This window comes from Hordeum vulgare, chromosome 5H (assembly GCF_904849725.1).
Source record: "Hordeum vulgare subsp. vulgare chromosome 5H, MorexV3_pseudomolecules_assembly, whole genome shotgun sequence".
NCBI classification, from domain to species: Eukaryota; Viridiplantae; Streptophyta; class Magnoliopsida; order Poales; family Poaceae; genus Hordeum; species Hordeum vulgare.
This window is the reverse complement of record NC_058522.1, coordinates 527,788,932-527,807,865: the sequence shown is the minus strand read 5'-3', so window position 1 is coordinate 527,807,865 and position 18,934 is coordinate 527,788,932. Positions and strand designations below refer to the sequence as shown.

Sequence of the window (18,934 nt, the reverse complement as noted above, 5' to 3'; positions counted from 1 at the left end):
ATTCTAATACCAAAGTAGGATACTGAGAAAATGTAGATGATCACTAAATATAGGTGATGAAAACAAGAATACTTTCAATGCATGGAAAACAATTAACACACAATTAACTATCAACATGAGTAGTACAATGCATGGAAAACAAGAATACCGACCATGTAATTCATGATTCGCTATTGTCGCCGTGCGCTCCAGCATCACCAACCTTCCATTGGCCATGTGTGTCACTTGTGGTTCTTTGGTCTTTGCCACCATGTTTAGTTTTCTTGTTCTTATTTTATTTTTAGTATTTGTTTGCTAGGGTTGAGCCTAATGCAGCGCTGATTTTCCACCATAGCAAAGGGCAACGTACACAAAGCATTTGTCACTAACGACATCAATTCCTACTGAAACGGGGCGTTCTCTACTAAGGCCCACCACCACTTAACCAACAACAGGCATGCCGCATCTTCCCTTACAGAAAAGAACAAGGCCCAAGGCCCAGCCACAACTTCGTTACTCTTTCTTCTTGGTTGAGACACATAACTGTTTGTACTGTTCTAATGGCGACTCCGATGGTTAGGGTACGGGTTCTCTCACATACCTGGGCGGGGCCCCCTCGGTTCCTGGGGCCCGGGGCAGCCGCCCCGCTCGCCCCCCCCCCCCCTCTCAGGGTCGGCCCTGCTTTTGTCCCTCCCGAGATTCTGCACACAAACACAAACACTGACCTGCATGTCTAGTTGTAGAAAAGGGATCGCAACACACACACACACACAGACTTACATCATAGTCTCTCATTTGATACCACTATAAAGGAGCGAGCTTGCCATCATATGCAATGCAAGCTCTTCTCAAGTGGCAAGGAAGCTCCAACAGTTCCTTAGCTGAGACCAAGATAGTAAAATAACTGGATAATGTGTCTTCAAAATGTTGGGAGGCCTACAGAGTTTGAGTTCAACAGAATATGAGCCATCTCATTGCAACAAACTGGAACTGCCGCAAAAGTAATCACATGAAGCATCAAGAGTATGGATTGGAGAAGAACACACACGTTAAGGACCCAAAGTGAACTGGGGTTGTTAACAAATTAGAGAAAGGCATATAACTGGGGATATGTAGACGATGCGAGGTTGCCGACATTCATGCTTTGTTCTGTCTAAGTACATCCACCTCCAAGCGCTGGCAGGATATGCCTGACTACCGCGAGGCACAACATTGCAAACGCCCCAAGACAGAAGCAACAACACAAAGAGCAACAACACGAGCAACAGCGGATCTGGTAGAGCCTTACATGAGAAAGAGGATTAGCATCAGCAGGAATAATAAGTAGGCATCACAAAGTGGGCATACCTTCGGAGGAGCATGGTGGTGGGGGTTGGCGTGGTAGGTGTGTGCTGCTTACCGGTTGCCATCGCCATCAGTAGCACAAATCTGGAGGGAGGCACGCCAACCTCGGCGGAGATATCCACCTCCTACGTACACCATCGTGCGGGGAGGGGATGATAGTGCATCTCCTTTGTCACCGGGCTCGGGAACGACAGAGGAGCGTGTCAGCGGAAGCACCGTTCTGTGGTGTGGCGGATATGGCCTTCACCTGATCTTCTCGAGAAGGTGAAACGACAGCGGTTGGCTCCTATGGAGAGAGGGTGGAGCTCACAAGTGGCCATCTTCATCGACAGGGTGGGGGCGGCTGCTGGTTTGGGACGGGAGGAAGAAGGAAGGAAAACGGAGGACAACGAAAGAGCGAGGCTACAATTTGGTCTCAGCCAACCGATCTCCTCACCTTTACCCTCAAGAGTCAGCCACAAACGGAGTGCCACGCAAGGGGCAAGACGTGGAATGTCAAAACTATCCTCGGCAAGCATCGAAAATAACACGCGATGGCACGGCCAACACGCAGAGAAGGACAAGCACCGAGAGCACCACCCACCACACGCACTAACGGCTAGAGCCCACCCGCCCAGGGCCCGCGAGTCATTCTAATACACAGAGACAACATGAGTGTATAAGGAAAGACATTATTCATTGCTAGTCACATCAGAGACGATCCGACGGCCAGGATCAATTCATCTCAAGATCCGACGAACCGAATTCGTTTGGAAACGCAATCCGACGGCCGAAATTGCAAGCGCCCCGAGAGGCCTCAATTTTGTGCCTGAATCTAACAATGGGATTGGTCAACCCGTGCAAACCCCAACCCATTGGCTGATTGGCATCTTTATTAAGGCTAACTCCACCGTGCGACCCCAAACGGACGTTCGTTTTGCCATGATTCTGTATGTTTGGGCGGGGCAATGGGGTCGTGTCCGGGCCTGTCCTGGGATGCGCTGGCCGTGCGCCCAGCGCGCGGCCGCATCCGTTGTCCTATCCTGTCCGCCAGGGCCTAAAATGCCCATATTTTCGTATCAAAACAAGTTTGCACATCAACCCAATCGAAATTGTCTCTAAATAAAATAGTTTTACAACCAAATCGAAATTGTCTTGAATGAACATAAAATTAACCAATACATCTATTGATTGCCAATATGATCCCACATGTGCTCAACCAAGTCATTTTGAAGATCCAAATGAGTGTGCCAATCACGCAACTCACGATGAAACTGGACAAATTGTTGGAACGTGGCCGGTTCTTGGTGCATGGGCTCAACATTTTCACCTTGATAATTGAATCCTTGGTCCAAGATAGTGTCATCATCCTCGTCCTCGACGATCATGTTGTGCATGATCACACAAGCAGTCATCACCTCCCAAAGCTTCCTTTCATCCCATGACAGTGCAGGGTTTCGAACGATACCCCGTCGGGATTGAAGCACACCAAAAGCACGTTCCACATCCTTTCTAGCACTCTCTTGCATTTGGGCAAATCTCTTTCTCTTCTCATCTTGGGGGTTCTAGATTGTCTTCACAAAAGTTGACCACTAAGGATATATACCATCAGCTAGATAGTATCCCTTGTTGTACTGGTGGCCGTTGATCTCAAAGTTGACAGTGTTGGGGAACGTCGCATGGGAAACAAAAAATTTCCTACGCGCACAAAGACCTATCATGGTGATGTCCATCTACGAGAGGGGATGTGTGATCTACGTACCCTTGTAGACCGTACAGCAGAAGCGTTAGTGAATGCGGTTGATGTAGTGGAACGTCCTCACGTCCCTCGATCCGCCCCGCGAACCGTCCCGCGATCAGTCCCACGATCTAGTGCCGAACGGACGGCACCTCCGCGTTCAACACACGTACAGCTCGACGATGATCTCGGCCTTCTTGATCCAGCAAGAGAGACGGAGAGGTATATGAGTTCTCCGGCAGCGTGACGGCGCTCCAGAGGTTGGTGGTGATCTTATCTCAGCAGGGCTCCGCCCGAGCTCCGCAGAAACGCGATCTAGAGGTAACACCATGGAGATATGTGGTCGGGCTGCCGTGGCAAAGTTGTGTCAAATCAGCCCTAAAACCTCCGTATATATATGGGGAGGAGGGGGGAGCCTTGCCTTGGGGTCCAAGGACTCCCAAGGGGGTCGGCCGAACCTAAGGGGGAAACCCTCCCCTTCCAAACCGAGTCCAACTAGGTTTGGAAGGAGGAGTCCTTCCCCTTTTTCCCACCTCCTCTTTTTTTTCTCTTTGATTTTTCTTCCTATGGCGCATAGGGCTCTCTTGGGCTATCCCACCAGCCCACTAAGGGTTGGTGCGCCACCCCCAATGCCTATGGGCTTCCCCGGGGTGGGTTGCCCCCCGGTGAACTCCCGGAACCCATTCGTCATTCCCGGTAACTCCGAAAACCTTCCGGTAATCAAATGAGGTCATCCTATATATCAATCTTCGTTTCCGAACCATTCCGGAAACCCTCGTGACGTCCGTGATCTCATCCGGGACTCCGAACAACATTTGGTAACCAACCATATAACTCAAATACGCATAAAACAACGTCGAACCTTAAGTGTGCAGACCCTGCGGGTTCGAGAACTATGTAGACATGACCTGAGAGACTCCTCGGTCAATATCCAATAGCGGGACCTGGATTCCCATATTGGATCCTACATATTCTACGAAGATCTTATCGTTTGAACCTCAGAGCCAAGGATTCATATAATCCCGTATGTCATTCCCTTTGTCCTTCTGTATGTTACTTGCCCGAGATTCGATCGTCAGTATCCGTATACCTATTTCAATCTCGTTTACCGGCAAGTCTCTTTACTCGTTCCGTAATACAAGATCCCGTAACTTACACTAAGTCACATTGCTTGCAAGGCTTGTGTGTGATGTTGTATTACCGAGTGGGCCCCGAGATACCTCTCCGTCACACGGAGTGACAAATCCCAGTCTCGATCCATACTAACTCAACGAACTCCTTCGGAGATACCTGTAGAGCATCCTTATAGTCACCTAGTTACGTTGCGACGTTTGATACACACAAAGCATTCCTCCGGTGTCCGTGAGTTATATGATCTCATGGTCATAGGAACAAATACTTGACACGCAGAAAATAGTAGCAACAAAATGACACGATCAACATGCTACCTCTATTAGTTTGGGTCTAGTCCATCACATGATTCTCCTAATGATGTGATCCCGTTATCAAGTGACAACACTTGCTTATGGCCAGGAAACCTTGACCATCTTTGATCAACGAGCTAGTCAACTAGAGGCTTACTAGGGACAGTGTTTTGTCTATGTATCCACACAAGTATTGTGTTTCCAATCAATACAATTATAGCATGGATAATAAACGATTATCATGAACTAAGAAATATAATAATAACTAATTTATTATTGCCTCTAGGGCATATTTCCAACAGTCTCCCACTTGCACTAGAGTCAATAATCTAGTTCACATCACCATGTGATTCCTACGAATCCAACACCCATATAGTTATGGGGTCTGATCACGTCTTGCTCGTGAGAGAGGTTTTAGTCAATGGTTCTGAAACTTTCAGATTCGTGCGTTCTTTACAAATCTTTATGTCATCTTATAGATGCTGCTATTACGTGCTATTCGAAAATGCTCCAAATATCTACTCTACTCTACGAATCCGTTTCACTACTCATAGTTATTCGGATTAGTGTCAAAGCTTGCATCAACGTAACCCTTTACGACGAACTCTTTAACCATCTCCATAATCGAGAAAAATTCCTTAGTCCATTAGTTACTAAGGATAAATTTTGACCGCTGCTAGTGATTCAATCCTGGATCACTCTCTGTACCTCTCAACAGACTTTGAGTCAAGGCACACATCAGGTGCGGTACACAACATGGCATACTTTAGATTCTACGGCTAAGGCATAGAAGACGACCTTCGTCTATTCTCTTTATTCTGCCGTGGTCGGGCTTTGAGTCTTACTCAAATTTACACCTTACAACGCAACCAAGAACTCCTTCTTTGCTGATCTATTTTGAACTCCTTCAAAAACTTGTCAAGGCATGCATATTATTGAAACTTTCATTAAGCGCTTTTGATCTATCTCCATAGATCTTTGATGTTCAACGTTCAAGTAGCGCAATCCAGGTATTCCTTTGAAAACTCCTTTCAAACAACCTTATATGCTTTACAGAAATTCTACATTACTTCTGATCAACAATATGTCTACCACATATACTTATCAGAAATTCTATAGTGCTCCCACTCACTTCTTTGGAAATACAAGTTTCTCATAAACCTTGTACAAACCCAAAATCTTTGATCATCTCATCAAAGTGTATATTCCAACTCTGAGATGCTTGCACCAGTCCATTGAAGGATCACTGGAGCTTGCATACTTGCTAGTATCTTTAGGATCGACAAAACCTTCTGGTTGTATCACATACAATGTTTGCTCAAGGAAACCGTCGAGAAAACAATGTTTTGACATCCTACGTGCAATATTTCATAAATAATGCATCAACAACTAACATAATTCTAACAGACTTTTAGCATCGCTACGAGTGAGAAAGTCTCATCATAGTCAACTGTTTGATCTTGTCGGAAACATCTTTGCAACAAGTCGAGCTTTTCTTAATAGTGACTTATCACCATCATCGTATGTCTTCCTTTTAAAGATCCATCTTTACTCAATAGTCCTATGACCATCAAGTAGTTCTTCCAAAGTCTACACTTTGTTTTCATACATGGATCCTCTCTCAGATTTCATGGCCTCCAGCCATTTGTCGGAATCCGGGCCCACCATTGCTTTCTTCATAACTCGTTGGTTCACTGTTGCTCAACAACATGACCTCCAAGACAGGGTTACCGTACCACTCTATAGTAGTACGCGACCTTGTCAACCTACGGGGCTTGTAGTAACTTGATCCGATGCTCGATGATCACCATCATCAGCTTTCACTTCAATTGGTGTAGGCACCACAGGAACAACTTCTTGCGCCCTGCTACACACTGGTTGAAGTGATGGTTCAATAACCTCATCAAGTTCTACCACCCTCCCACTCAATTCTTTCGAGAGAAACCTTTCCTCGAGAAAGGATCCGTTTCTAGAAACAAACACTTTGCTTTCGGATCTGAGATAGGAGATGTACCCAACTGTTTTGGATATCCTATGAAGATGCATTTATCCGCTTTGGGTTCGAGCTTATCAGAGTAAAACCTTTTTTTCACATAAGTGTCGAAACCCCAAACTTTCAAGAAATGACAGTTTAGATTTCTCTAAACCTCAGTCTATACTGTGTCATCTCAACGGAAATACGCGGTGCCCTATTTAAAGTGAATGCGGTTGTCTCTAATGCATAACCCATAAACAATAGTGGTAATTCGATAAGAGACATCATAGCATGCACCGTACCAAATAGTGTGTGGCTATGACGTTCAGACACACCATCACACTATGATGTTCTAGGTGGCATGAACTGCGAAACAATTTCCACATTGTCTTAACTGTGTACCAAAACTCGTAACTCAGATATTCATTTCTATGATCATATCGTAGACAGTTTATCCTCTTGTTACGATGAACTTCACTCCGAAACAGAATTGAACTTTTCAATATTTCAGACTTATGATTCATTAAGTAAATACTCTAGTATCTACTCAAATCGTCATTGAAGTAAGAACATAATGATATCCACTGCGTGCTTCAGCACCCATTGGACTGCATACATCAAAATGTATTACTTCCAACAAGTTACTATCTTATTTCATCTCAATGAAAACAAGGCCTTGCTCATGTGGTATGATTTGCATGTCACTAGTGATTCAAAATCAAGTGAGTATAAAGATCCATCAGCATGGAACCTCTTCATGCAATTTATACCAACATGACTCAAGCGGCAGTGCCACAAGTAAGTGGTACTATCATCATTACCTCGTATCTTTTGGCACCAATGTCATGAACATGTGTAACACTACGATCGAGATTCAATAAACCATTGAAGGTGATTATTCAAGAAAATAGAGTAACCATTATTCTCTTTAAATGAATAATCGTATTGCAATAAACACGATCCAATCATGTTCATGCTTAACGCAAGCACCAAATAACAATTATTTAGCTTTAACACCAATCCCGATGGTAGAGGGAGCGTGCGACGTTTGATCATATCAACCTTGGAAACACTTCCAACACGTATCGTCACCTCGCTTTTAGCTAGTCTCCATTTATGTCGTAGCTTTCATTTCGTGTTACTAATCACTTAGCAACCGAACCGGTATCCAATACCCTCATGCTACTAGGAGTTCTAGTAAAGTACACATCAACATCATGTATATCAAATATACTTCTTTCGACTTTTGTCAGCCTTCTTATCTACCAAGTATCTAGAGTTGCTCCGCCTCAGTGACTGTTCCCCTTATTACAGAAGCACTTAGTCTCAGGTTTGGGTTTAATCTTGGGTCTCTTCATTAGTGCAGCAACTGTTTTGCCGTTTCACGAAGTATCCCTTCTAGCCCTTGCCTTTCTCGAAACTTAGTGGTTTTACTAACCATCAACTATTGATGCTCCTTCTTGATTTCTACTTTCGCAGTGTCAAACATCGCGAATCACTCAAAGATCATAGTATCTATCCTTGATATGTTATAGTTCATCACGAAGCTCTCACAGCTTGGTGGCAGTGACTTTGGAGAACCATCACTATCTCATCTGGAAGATTAACTCCCACTTGATTCAAGCGATTGTCGTACTCAGACAATCTGAGCACACGCTCAATGATTGAGCTTTTCTCCTGTACTTTGTGGACAAAGAATCTTGTCGGAGGTCTCGTACCTCTTAACAAGGGCACAAGCATGAAATCACAATTTCATCTCTTTAGAACATCACTTATGTTCCGTGACGTTTCAAAACGTTTTTGGCGCCTTGCTTCTAAGCCATTAAGTATTTTGCACTGAACTATCGTGTAGTCATCAGAAACATGTATGTCGGATGTTCACAGCCTCCACAGACGACGCTCGAGGTGCAGCACACTGAGTGGTGCATTAAGGACATAAGCCTTCTATGCAGCAACGAGGACAATCCTCGGTTTTACAGACTCAGTCTGCAAAGTTTGCTACTATCAATTTTCAACTAAACTTTCTCTAGGAACATATAAAAATAGTAGAGCTATAGCGCAAGCTACATCGTAATTCGCAAAGACCATTAGACTATGTTCATGACAATTAGTTCAATTAATCATATTACTTAATAACTCCCACTCAAAAAGTACATCTCTCTAGTCATTTGAGTGGTACATGATCCAAATCCACTATCTCAAGTCCGATCATCACGTGAGTCGAGAATAGTTTCAGTGGTAAGCATCTCTATGTTAATCATATCAACTATACGATTCATGCTCGACCTTCCGGTCTCATGTGTTCCGAGGCCATGTCTGCACATGCTAGGCTCGTCAAGCTTAACCCGAGTGTTTTGCGTGTGCAACTGTTTTGCACCCGTTGTATGTGAACGTTGAGTCTATCACACCCGATCATCACGTGGTGTCTCGAAACGAAGAACTGTCGCAACGGTGCACAGTCGGGGAGAACACAATTTCGTCTTGAAATTTTAGTGAGAGATCACCTCATAATGCTACCGTCGTTCTAAGCAAGATAAGGTGCATAAAGGATTAACATCACATGCAATTCATAAGTGACATGATATGGCCATCATCATGTGCTTCTTGATCTCCATCACCAAAGCACCGGCACGATCTACTTGTCACCGGCGTCACACCATGATCTCCATCATCATGATCTCCATCAACGTGTCGCCATCGGGGTTGTCGTGCTACTCATGCTATTACTATTAAAGCTACATCCTAGCAAAATAGTAAACGCATCTGCAAGCACAAACGTTAGTATAAAGACAACCCTATGGCTCCTGCCGGTTGCCGTACCATCGACGTGCAAGTCGATATTATCTATTACAACATGATCATCTCATACATCCAAAATATCACATCACATCGTTGGCCATATCACATCACAAGCATACCCTGCAAAAACAAGTTAGACGTCCTCTAATTTTGTTGTTGCATGTTTTACGTGGTGACCATGGGTATCTAGTAGGATCGCATCTTACTTACGCAAACACCACAATGGAGATATATGAGTTGCTATTTAACCTCATACAAGGACCTCCTCGGTCAAATCCGATTCAACTAAAGTTGGAGAAACTGACACCCGCCAGTCATCTTTGAGCAACGGAGTTACTCGTAGCGATGAAACCAGTCTCTCGTAAGCGTACGAGTAATGTCGGTCCGAGCCGCTTCGATCCAACAATACCGCGGAATCAAGAAAAGACTAAGGAGGGCAGCAAAACGCACATCACCGCCTACAAAAACTTTTGTGTTCTACTCGAGAAGACATCTACGCATGAACCTAGCTCATGATGCCACTGTTGGGGAACGTCGCATGGGAAACAAAAAAATTCCTACGCGCACGAAGACCTATCATGGTGATGTCCATCTACGAGAGGGGATGTGTGATCTACGTACCCTTGTAGACCGTACAACAGAAGCGTTAGTGAACGCGGTTGATGTAGTGGAACGTCCTCACGTCCCTCAATCCGCCCCGCGAACCGTCCCGCGATCAGTCCCACGATCTAGTGCCGAACGGACGGCACCTCCGCGTTCAGCACACGTACAGCTCGACGATGATCTCGGCCTTCTTGATCCAGCAAGAGAGACGGAGAGGTAGATGAGTTCTCCGGCAGCGTGACGGCGCTCCGGAGGTTGGTGGTAATCTTATCTCAGCAGGGCTCCGCCCGAGCTCCGCAGAAACGCGATCTAGAGGTAAAACCGTGGAGATATGTGGTCGGGCTGCCGTGGCAAAGTTGTGTCAAATCAGCCCTAAAACCTCCATATATATAGGGGGAGGAGGGGGGAGCCTTCCCTTGGGTCAACTAGGTTTGGAAGGAGGAGTCCTTCCCCTTTTTCCCACCTCCTCTTTTTTTTTTCTTTTCTCTTTGATTTTTCTTCCTATGGCGCATAGGGCTCTCTTGGGCTGTCCCACCAGCCCACTAAGGGCTGGTGCACCACCCCCAATGCCTATGGGCTTCCCCGGGGTGGGTTGCCCCCCCCGGTGGACTTCCGGAACCCATTCGTCATTCCCGGTACATTCCCGGTAACTCCGAAAACCTTCTGGTAATCAAATGAGGTCATCCTATATATCAATCTTTGTTTCCGGACCATTCCGGAAACCCTCGTGACGTCCGTGATCTCATCCGGGACTCCGAACAACATTCGGTAACCAACCATATAACTCAAATACGCATAAAACAACGTCGAACCTTAAGTGTGCAGACCCTGCGGGTTCGAGAACTATGTAGACATGACCTGAGAGACTCCTCGATCAATATCCAATAGAGGGACCTGGATGCCCATATTGGATCCTACATATTCTACGAAGATCTTACCGTTTGAACCTCGGTGCCAAGGATTCATATAATCCCGTATGTCATTCCCTTTGTCCTTCGGTATGTTACTTGCCCGAGATTCGATCGTCAGTATCCGTATACCTATTTCAATCTCGTTTACCGGCAAGTCTCTTTACTCGTTCCGTAATACAAGATCACGTAACTTACACTAAGTCACATTGCTTGCAAGGCTTGTGTGTGATGTTGTATTACCGAGTGGGCCCCGAGATACCTCTCCGTCACACGGAGTGACAAATCCCAGTCTCGATCCATACTAACTCAACGAACACCTTCGGAGATACCTGTAGAGCATCTTTATAGTCACCCAGTTACGTTGCGACGTTTGATACACACAAAGCATTCCTCCGGTGTCCGTGAGTTATATGATCTCATGGTCATAGGAACAAATACTTGACACTCAGAAAATAGTAGCAACAAAATGACACGATCAACATGCTACCTCTATTAGTTTGGGTCTAGTCCATCACATGATTCTCCTAATGATGTGATCCCGTTATCAAGTGACAACACTTGCCTATGGCCAGGAAACCTTGACCATCTTTGATCAACGAGCTAGTCAACTAGAGGCTTACTAGGGACAGTGTTTTGTCTATGTATCCACACAAGTATTGTGTTTCCAATCAACACAATTATAGCATGGATAATAAACGATTATCATGAACTAAGAAATATAATAATAACTAATTTATTATTGCCTCTAGGGAATATTTCCAACAGACAGGTGGGCAGTGGCCTTCTGCAAGCCTTGCGAAGACTGGAGAACGCTGCAGCACGTTGATATCATTGTGAGAACCTGCCATGCCGAAGAAAGAATGTCATATCCAAAGATCCTACGAAGACACCGCTTCTAATATGACAGTGCACGCTTTGACATGCCCCTTGTACTGGCCCTGCCAAGCAAATGGACAATTCTTCCACTCCGAGTGCATACAATCTATGATGTCAAGCATGCCTAGAAAGCCTCTGGTTGCGTTGGTCGCCAACAATCTCTCTGTATCAGCGACAGTTGGCTGCCTCAAGTACTCAGGGCCAAACACCTCGATCACAGCCTGGCAGAACTTGTACATTGACATCAGACATGTTGTCTCACTCATACGCACATACTCATCCACCAGATCATCTGGAATTACATATGCAAGCATGCGGATGGCCGCGGTGCATTTTTGGTAAGAGGAGAATCTTAGCTTGCCAAGGGCATCCGTCTTGCACTCGAAGTATGGGTCATGAGCAACCACTCCCTCTCAGATACGATTGAACACATGCCTTTCCATACAAAAACGGCGACGGAATTTATCCGGCTTGAAGAGCGGTGTGTTCGCAAAGTAATCGGCATAGAGCAGGGCCTGGCCTCTCTCCCTGTTACGGTTCAGGTTGGGAACACGGCCAGGGAGTGACCCCCTGTACCGAGGAAGCTATCGTTGAATGTGGTCGTGAACCACCACTGCAGCCACCACAAGATCTTCATCATCCAACGACGAATCGTCCGATGAATAAATGAAGTGGTGGAAGAAAAACTCATCACCACTGTCCATACCTTTGCGGGCAAAGTGTCAAACACCTTGCGGTCGTGGTGGCAAAGAGGTCGCGATGATCACCTCGATGCAGGGGTGGTTGGCGGCAGGCTACTGGCCGCTCTGGAGCATGCGTCGGAAGCTGTCGTGGCCGCCGTGGTACGTCGCATGCGGTCGTATCCACTCTGCCGCCGGCTACAACGACGACGGCCAAACCTCCTCCGATCGACGCCTATAAACTACGGCGAAAGCGCGGGCGTGGTGGCGGCCATGTCGAGACGTGGTTTGCTATGGACGGCCGGGGGCTGAGGTGGCCGGAGAATAGCGGCGGCGCCGTCGGCGGGGCGAGGCGGGAGAGGGGGTGGAGGCGTTGGGCCACGGGCGGGGCGGGAGAGGGAATGGGAATACTTGTGTCCCCGACACGCGGGCCACGGGCGGACAAGGGCGTGCGGCGAGCGCGTCCGCGCGATGTCCGTTTCCCCCAAACTCGGCGCAAGTTTGGGCCGGGGATGGGTCGAAAACAGACGAAATCCGGACATTTGTTCGTTTGGGTTCGTGCGTTGGGCCGCGCTATTCGTCCGTTCTACCCCAAACGGACGCACCCGGACAAGATGGGGTCGCCCGGTGGAGTTGGCCTAAATGCTCCTACCGCGTCGCAAAGCAAGCTAGGGACATCGTTCATGAATGGGCAATGACACGAGAGTGATGGGGGCGGTGGCGGGTTGGTGGAGCTTTCAGGCAAGGCACGAGGCACGAGGGGAGAGAGTGACATGTAGGCCCTTTCTTATCCCGATTCGTTGGACGCCCGCACCACACCTCCTTGCACAATTGCATTTCATTCAGCTAAGGCCAACTCCACCGCGCGACACCAAACGGACGTCTGTTTTGCCCGGATTCTGTCCGTATGGGTAGGGCAATGGGGTCGTGTCCGGGGATGCGGTGGCCGTGCGCTCAGCGCACGGCCACCGCATCCTTTGGCCCCATCTTGTCCGCCTCCAAAAGAACAACGCTTCAAATACCAGCGGCCTAGTTCACGCCAGCGGCCCTAGTTCACGCCGGCAACACAGCCAGCGGCCTACACATCCTCGTCGGCAACAAAGCCAGCATCCGGCAACACAGCCAGCCTACAAAGTGAATAGTTTTGTTCGTTGGCAGCACAGCCAGCGGGCGGCAACACAACCAGCCTTCTAAATGAATCTGTTTCTCGCCGACACACAGCCAGCGGCCTAGCGGGCGACACCCATGCCAACCTCCAAAAAAGAACGGCCACGGCCGATCGGACGACGGCCATGGACGTGGGAGAGAGGGGGACGGCGGGACATGGGAGGGTTTGGGGGGAATGGCGCCAAAGGGGACATGGGTGGGTTTTCCTTTGTGTCACCGACACGCGGGCCAGGGACGGACAAGCGCGCGTCCCGTCCGTCCGCGCGTTGTTCGTTTCGCCCAAAATCGACGCAAAGTTGGGTCGGGGATGGATCGAAAGCGGACATAAAACGGACAAAAGTTCGTTTGCTCCCGTGTGTTGGACCGTCTGCTTAATCTGTAACGAATGCGCGCGAACAGGATGGGATCGCACGGTGGAGTTGGCCTAACATGGCGAGCTCGGATCTGATCTCAGTTGGATCTTGATCGGAGAAACGAAGCAGCAGCCCTGCTGAATTTTGCCTGCTGCCAACCGACCTGGACCCGCCAGATCGGTTCGCGCCGCGCCCCCTCCGGGTCAGGAAGGTCAACAAACCGGCGAGGCGAAGGGTTCCAACTTGCACCGGCACGGTGGGGCCGGCCACGTCAAAGCCTCCACAGCTCAACCCACGCGACGCCAACACGTAGAGATCCGGCTCGGCCGGCGTGGCGCGTGCGTGCGTCCCCATCTCCGTGCCTCTCAGCCCAGGCCTCAGGTCTCAGCTCGGGTCGACAAAAAGCGAGCAAACGCGGAGCGGGAGGAGATCAGCTGAGCAAAGCAGGAGAGCTCGAGGGAAGAAGAAGAAGAGGAGGAGTAAGAAAGGCGCCTGGACACCCCAAAGCGTCGCCCAGCTTCCGTCGGCCGGAGGGAGGTAAGGGAGGATAATCTCTCTGCCTTCTGAACTGTGCTCTGTTCATTGCGAGTAGATGCTGCTGTTATATAGCAGAGTGGGAAATGCTTCCCCTGCTCGTCTCGCTTCCCCTTTTCGTCTCTGATCAAGGTTAACTTTCCAGCACTTTGCTTGTCAGTTTCATGATCCCTTGGGTTGCAGATTAAGCTAGCTGTAGAGATCCGATCTGAAACAGTAGCAGTGCGACTTTGTCCAGAGAGAAAGCGACAGAATATGTAAGTGTAATAGGAATCGGTCCTTATTTTGATACTAGATAAGAGGAGAATTCTGTGCCTAAAGGCCCACAAAGTCAAAATCAGGAATTCAGGATAACATCTAGTAAGAATTGGCCCTTATTTTTGACCCAAGTTACTTTGTCTGCCTCTCTTTGACCTGCAGTTAAAAATTCAATGCTTAGAATGATGGTGATAGGAAAAAAATTGTCTCTCAATTGTCCATGCAATTCAGTGCATATCCACCGTCTTGCCTTAATTTTTACCTGATATTTAATGAGCTTCTAAACTTCTTTCTCGCTTATCTGTAACACCAATACTGTAACGTGTGACATTCTCTGAATAATAGGTTTTTGATTGTGACGGCAATTCGCAACCTAAACCAATGTCTGACAACAGTATTCAACGAGCATTGCTACCTGATAACCACAACGCCGACGTGCTCCAAAGGAAGCCGTCAGAAGGAGCTAAACGGTTCCGAAGAAGCAGGTCGGCTCCCAGATCAGAGGCCGATCAGAAACCAGAAGAAAATGGCTCGCCGCTTCCAGACAAGGAGTTGTTCAGCGTGATACGACCGAGCTTTAGACTAGCAGGGCTCCTCCTATTTCTCTACCTGCTAGCGGGCGTCGTCGTCTTTTACCTTGTCATGGATCAGTTATCTGGCAAGAGAACCAACAGGGTGCTTGACGCACTCTACTTCTGTATTGTCACGATGACATCGGTTGGTTATGGAGACCTTGTCCCTCACAGTGACACGGCGAAGCTCCTCGCCTGTGTTTTCGTCTTCACCGGCATGGCGTTTATTGCTCTCTTTGTGAGCAAGTCGGCAGATTATCTCGTCGAGAAGCAGGAGGTGCTGTTCTTCAAGGCACTGCACATGAACATGAAGTTTAGCGAGGCCAAAATGCTCAGGCAAATTGAGACAAACAAGACAAAGTACAAATTCTACACTGCTGCCCTACTTCTTGTGACAACCATTGTTGTGGGGACTGTTTTTCTCTGGAAGGTTGAGAAGCTGAGCCTTGTTGATTCCTTTTATTGTGTCTGTGCCACAATAACTGCCCTGGGCTATGGGGATAAAAGCTTCTCGTCCAAATTGGGGCGCACTTTCGCGGTATTTTGGATAATTACGAGCACCATAATCCTGGCGCTGTTCTTCATGTACCTTGCTGAGATCTACACCGAGCGACGGCAGAAAATGCTGGCCAAATGGGTTCTCACACGGAGAATAACAAACATGGATCTTGAAGCAGCTGATCTGGATAATGATCGAAAAGTGGGGTAAGCGCATAAAGCATTTTTAGTATTCTTCCTCGCCATCATATCCCTTAAGATTTTGCAGGTAATGAGCATCGGTGTTGATTTGTGAACTTTGATATGTGCAGTGCTGCTGAATTTGTCGTGTACAAGCTCAAAGAACTGGGGAAGATCAGCCAAGAAGACATATCTTCTTTTCTAGAGGAGTTTGAGAAACTCGACGTTGACCAGTCCGGCACGCTCTCCACCTATGACCTTACTCATGCACAATCCGGTCGGTGATGAACATATGGGCTTGTACTTAATTCTACAGCTTAAATACTATAGTTGAATGGTCGGTTAATGCTGTTAATTAGTTCTGTAATCTTGTAAAGTGTCAAAAGATATGACCTTGTTGAGCTCCTACATGTATTTAACACAATGGATCTGCTCATATGCACCTGGACATGTGTAAGAAAGAGGTATTTGGTGATGCTTTGATAAGCTTGTGTACCTGTGTAAATGAAGTTTGTTAAGCTATTGTTTTCCAGTCATGAAATATTTCCAGCTTCCAATATGGTAGCCTGTGTAGATGTATTTTTTTCTTGGATTTGTTGCTCCTGGGTCCAGAATTGCAAGGCAAACGGCAATCTATCTAATGAGGTCTCAGGCAAATAGGAGTTTGCTTCCATGAGATGATGACCTGGGAGAACTAAGTGAACACCCAGAGTTTCTATTCAGGCGCGCGCGCGCACACACACACAGAGACTTACATCATAGTCTCTCATTCGAGGAATATACCACTACAAAGGAGCGAGCTTGCCAGCATATGCAATGCAAGCTCTTCTCAAGTGGCAAGGAAGCTCCAACAGTTCCTTAGCTGAGACCAAGCTAGTAAAATAACTACTCCCTCCGTTCCAAAATATAAGACATTTTAGGTATTTCACTAGAAGACTATATACAAAGCAAAATGAGTGAATCTATACTCTAAAATATGTCTATGTACATCCATATGTAGTTTATAATATAATCTCTAAAAGGTCTTATATTTAGAAACGGAGGGAGTAGATAATATGTCTTCAAAATGTTGGGAGCCCTACAGAGTTTGAGTTCAACAGAATATGAGCAATCTCATTACAACAAACTGAAACTGCTGCAAAAGTAATCACACGAAGCATCAAGAGTATGGATTGGAGAAGAACACACACCTTATGGACCCAAAGTGAACTGGGGTTAACAAATTTAGGACAGTAAAACTGAGCCTAATCCCTATCTTCTCACGCCATGAGATGTTTGGACCGTTAATTTTTCTGATCAAACCATTTCTAGCCGTTCGGTCTGATCTGTGTGTCATGTTTGTGTTTCGTGGGCTGGCTGTCCTAAGGGGAGGCTACTCTCGTGGCCGAAACGCAGTATCCTCGTTGATTAGGCCCAAGCGACCAGCCCATTAAGCACCGACGGATGACGAGCGTTTGTGCGATTCCGTGCAGGTGCGAAGGCGACGGTTCTAGAGCAACTCCCCTATTCTCCCCATCTACGGCGACGGCGGCACAAACAATCGGAACCCCACGACGACCCCCTTCGCCCCAGCCTCCTCGTGTAGCAACATGGACGATTGGGATGGAGCTGCCGCCACCGTTCCTGGGCCACTTCGTAAGTTCGCGGATTTCCTCCTCTACTCCTCACCTGATCTCTCTCGGTTTTGAATTCTGGGTGTTGTGTTTGTGCTCTCCTAAATGATTTTGTGGATGGACCTCACGTACTCGACAAAGTATGCTGTGACTGAATCAAGAACAAGTATAATATTTTCACTCCGATCTCCAATCTATCACGATGGTTCTTGATCGATTGGTTAGAGAGATAGAAAGCAAACAGATGGTGGAGAAAAGCATGATGGGGCCGACGAACAAGCACACCTGATCCTCGTTGGTGTGACCTTCTTCCTACTGAGAACTACATGGACGTCATGACAAGTTGTAAGATTGATTAGTTCGTGTTTGATTTTCTCATGGCTGACTACCTTTCTCTGAACCCTTGATACAGACATTAGAATCTCTCACCGAAGGCGCAGCAGATGAAACTTTACTACTGCAGGGGTGTGTCTTTGCAAGATTAGCCCGGTACTCCATTTTACATTCAGTTAAATGCAATACCATATTTATCAATTGTTAATAATCTAATTGCTGCTTCTACATAAAAAATGTGATTTTTTCCAAAATTATTTCATTGTTTATGTTGACTGATGACAGAATAAACACTGGGATTATGGGCAAATTAATGACGAGCATGATCCTTGCACCTCCTATTTCTTTGAGGCTTCCTGTCTTCATGATCTTCTCATTCATGAGATCGGGCTGGAGCAATGGATCCTCCTCTTTTTTCTTCTTTATTGAATCCCGCACCATTTTTTCCATGGTTGGATCCCATTATGTGTGTGTTTACCTTGATCATCTCTTAGTATTTTTTTCTTCCAGTGTGTTCTTTTTGTAGCTTCAAATGAATGGAAGGCTGAAGGGTGATTTAAGAAATTATTATGGTGGTCACGAGGACATCAGGCAAGAGGTAACTGGTTTCAAGTGCAATTTATTAGACTATATCTATTGTTTCATATGAATCCATATCGTTTATGACGACAAACAAAAATGATGGCATGATAGATAGACGGTGGTTCGGTATAGAAAGGGACATGAATAGTTAACTAATTGCTTAGCACAAGCCAAGTTATTGCAGAATATGTGCACCGAGCATTACAATTATTTTTCTTGCGGTAGCACAATTTCCGCACATAATTTTCTTCAACTGCTTGATGGAAGGAACACACACGGACGTACAAAAATAGAGGATGGTGTGTTATTGATGTGCTATAAAGGTACCTTCTGGATATCATTCCTTGTATTTGAATTTGTGATGCCAAGTGTAGCCCTCGACATGTACTCTTTATTTCATACATTTGCATGGCCACGAACACATATTGTAAGCCCACTACACCAATAGATTATTTTCATATTTTTCATCTTGGCATGACCTTTAGTGCATCATTGTTCGTGATGAAAATTTGATTTCCATGTTTCACGTCTTAATT

The 18,934-nt window shown here is 46.5% G+C and overlaps 1 protein-coding gene across 2 annotated transcripts; it reads left to right on the top strand.

Moving 5' to 3' along the window:
- The first annotated feature begins 14,112 nt into the window (after positions 1-14,112).
- Positions 14,113-16,429, top strand: LOC123452267 (two pore potassium channel a-like). 2 transcript variants are annotated; one of them, XM_045128899.1, is made up of 3 exons: positions 14,113-14,365; positions 14,966-15,897; positions 16,002-16,429. In XM_045128899.1, the coding sequence occupies exons 2-3, from the start codon at positions 15,002-15,004 to the stop codon at positions 16,153-16,155; spliced, it is 1,050 nt and encodes a 349-aa protein (XP_044984834.1). In that variant the 5' UTR covers positions 14,113-14,365; positions 14,966-15,001; the 3' UTR covers positions 16,156-16,429. The 2 variants fall into 2 exon arrangements, with proteins under 2 accessions (XP_044984834.1, XP_044984835.1); XM_045128900.1 differs by lacking the exon at positions 14,113-14,365 and adding an exon at positions 14,394-14,619.
- Positions 16,430-18,934: the final 2,505 nt, after the last annotated feature.

Coding starts and splice junctions, on each gene's coding strand:
- LOC123452267 (XM_045128899.1), top strand. CDS start 15,002: ATGTCTGACAACAGTATTCAACGAGCATTGCTACCTGATAACCACAAC. Junction 15,898..16,001: donor GATAATGATCGAAAAGTGGG/GTAAGCGCATAA, acceptor TGATATGTGCAG/TGCTGCTGAATTTGTCGTGT.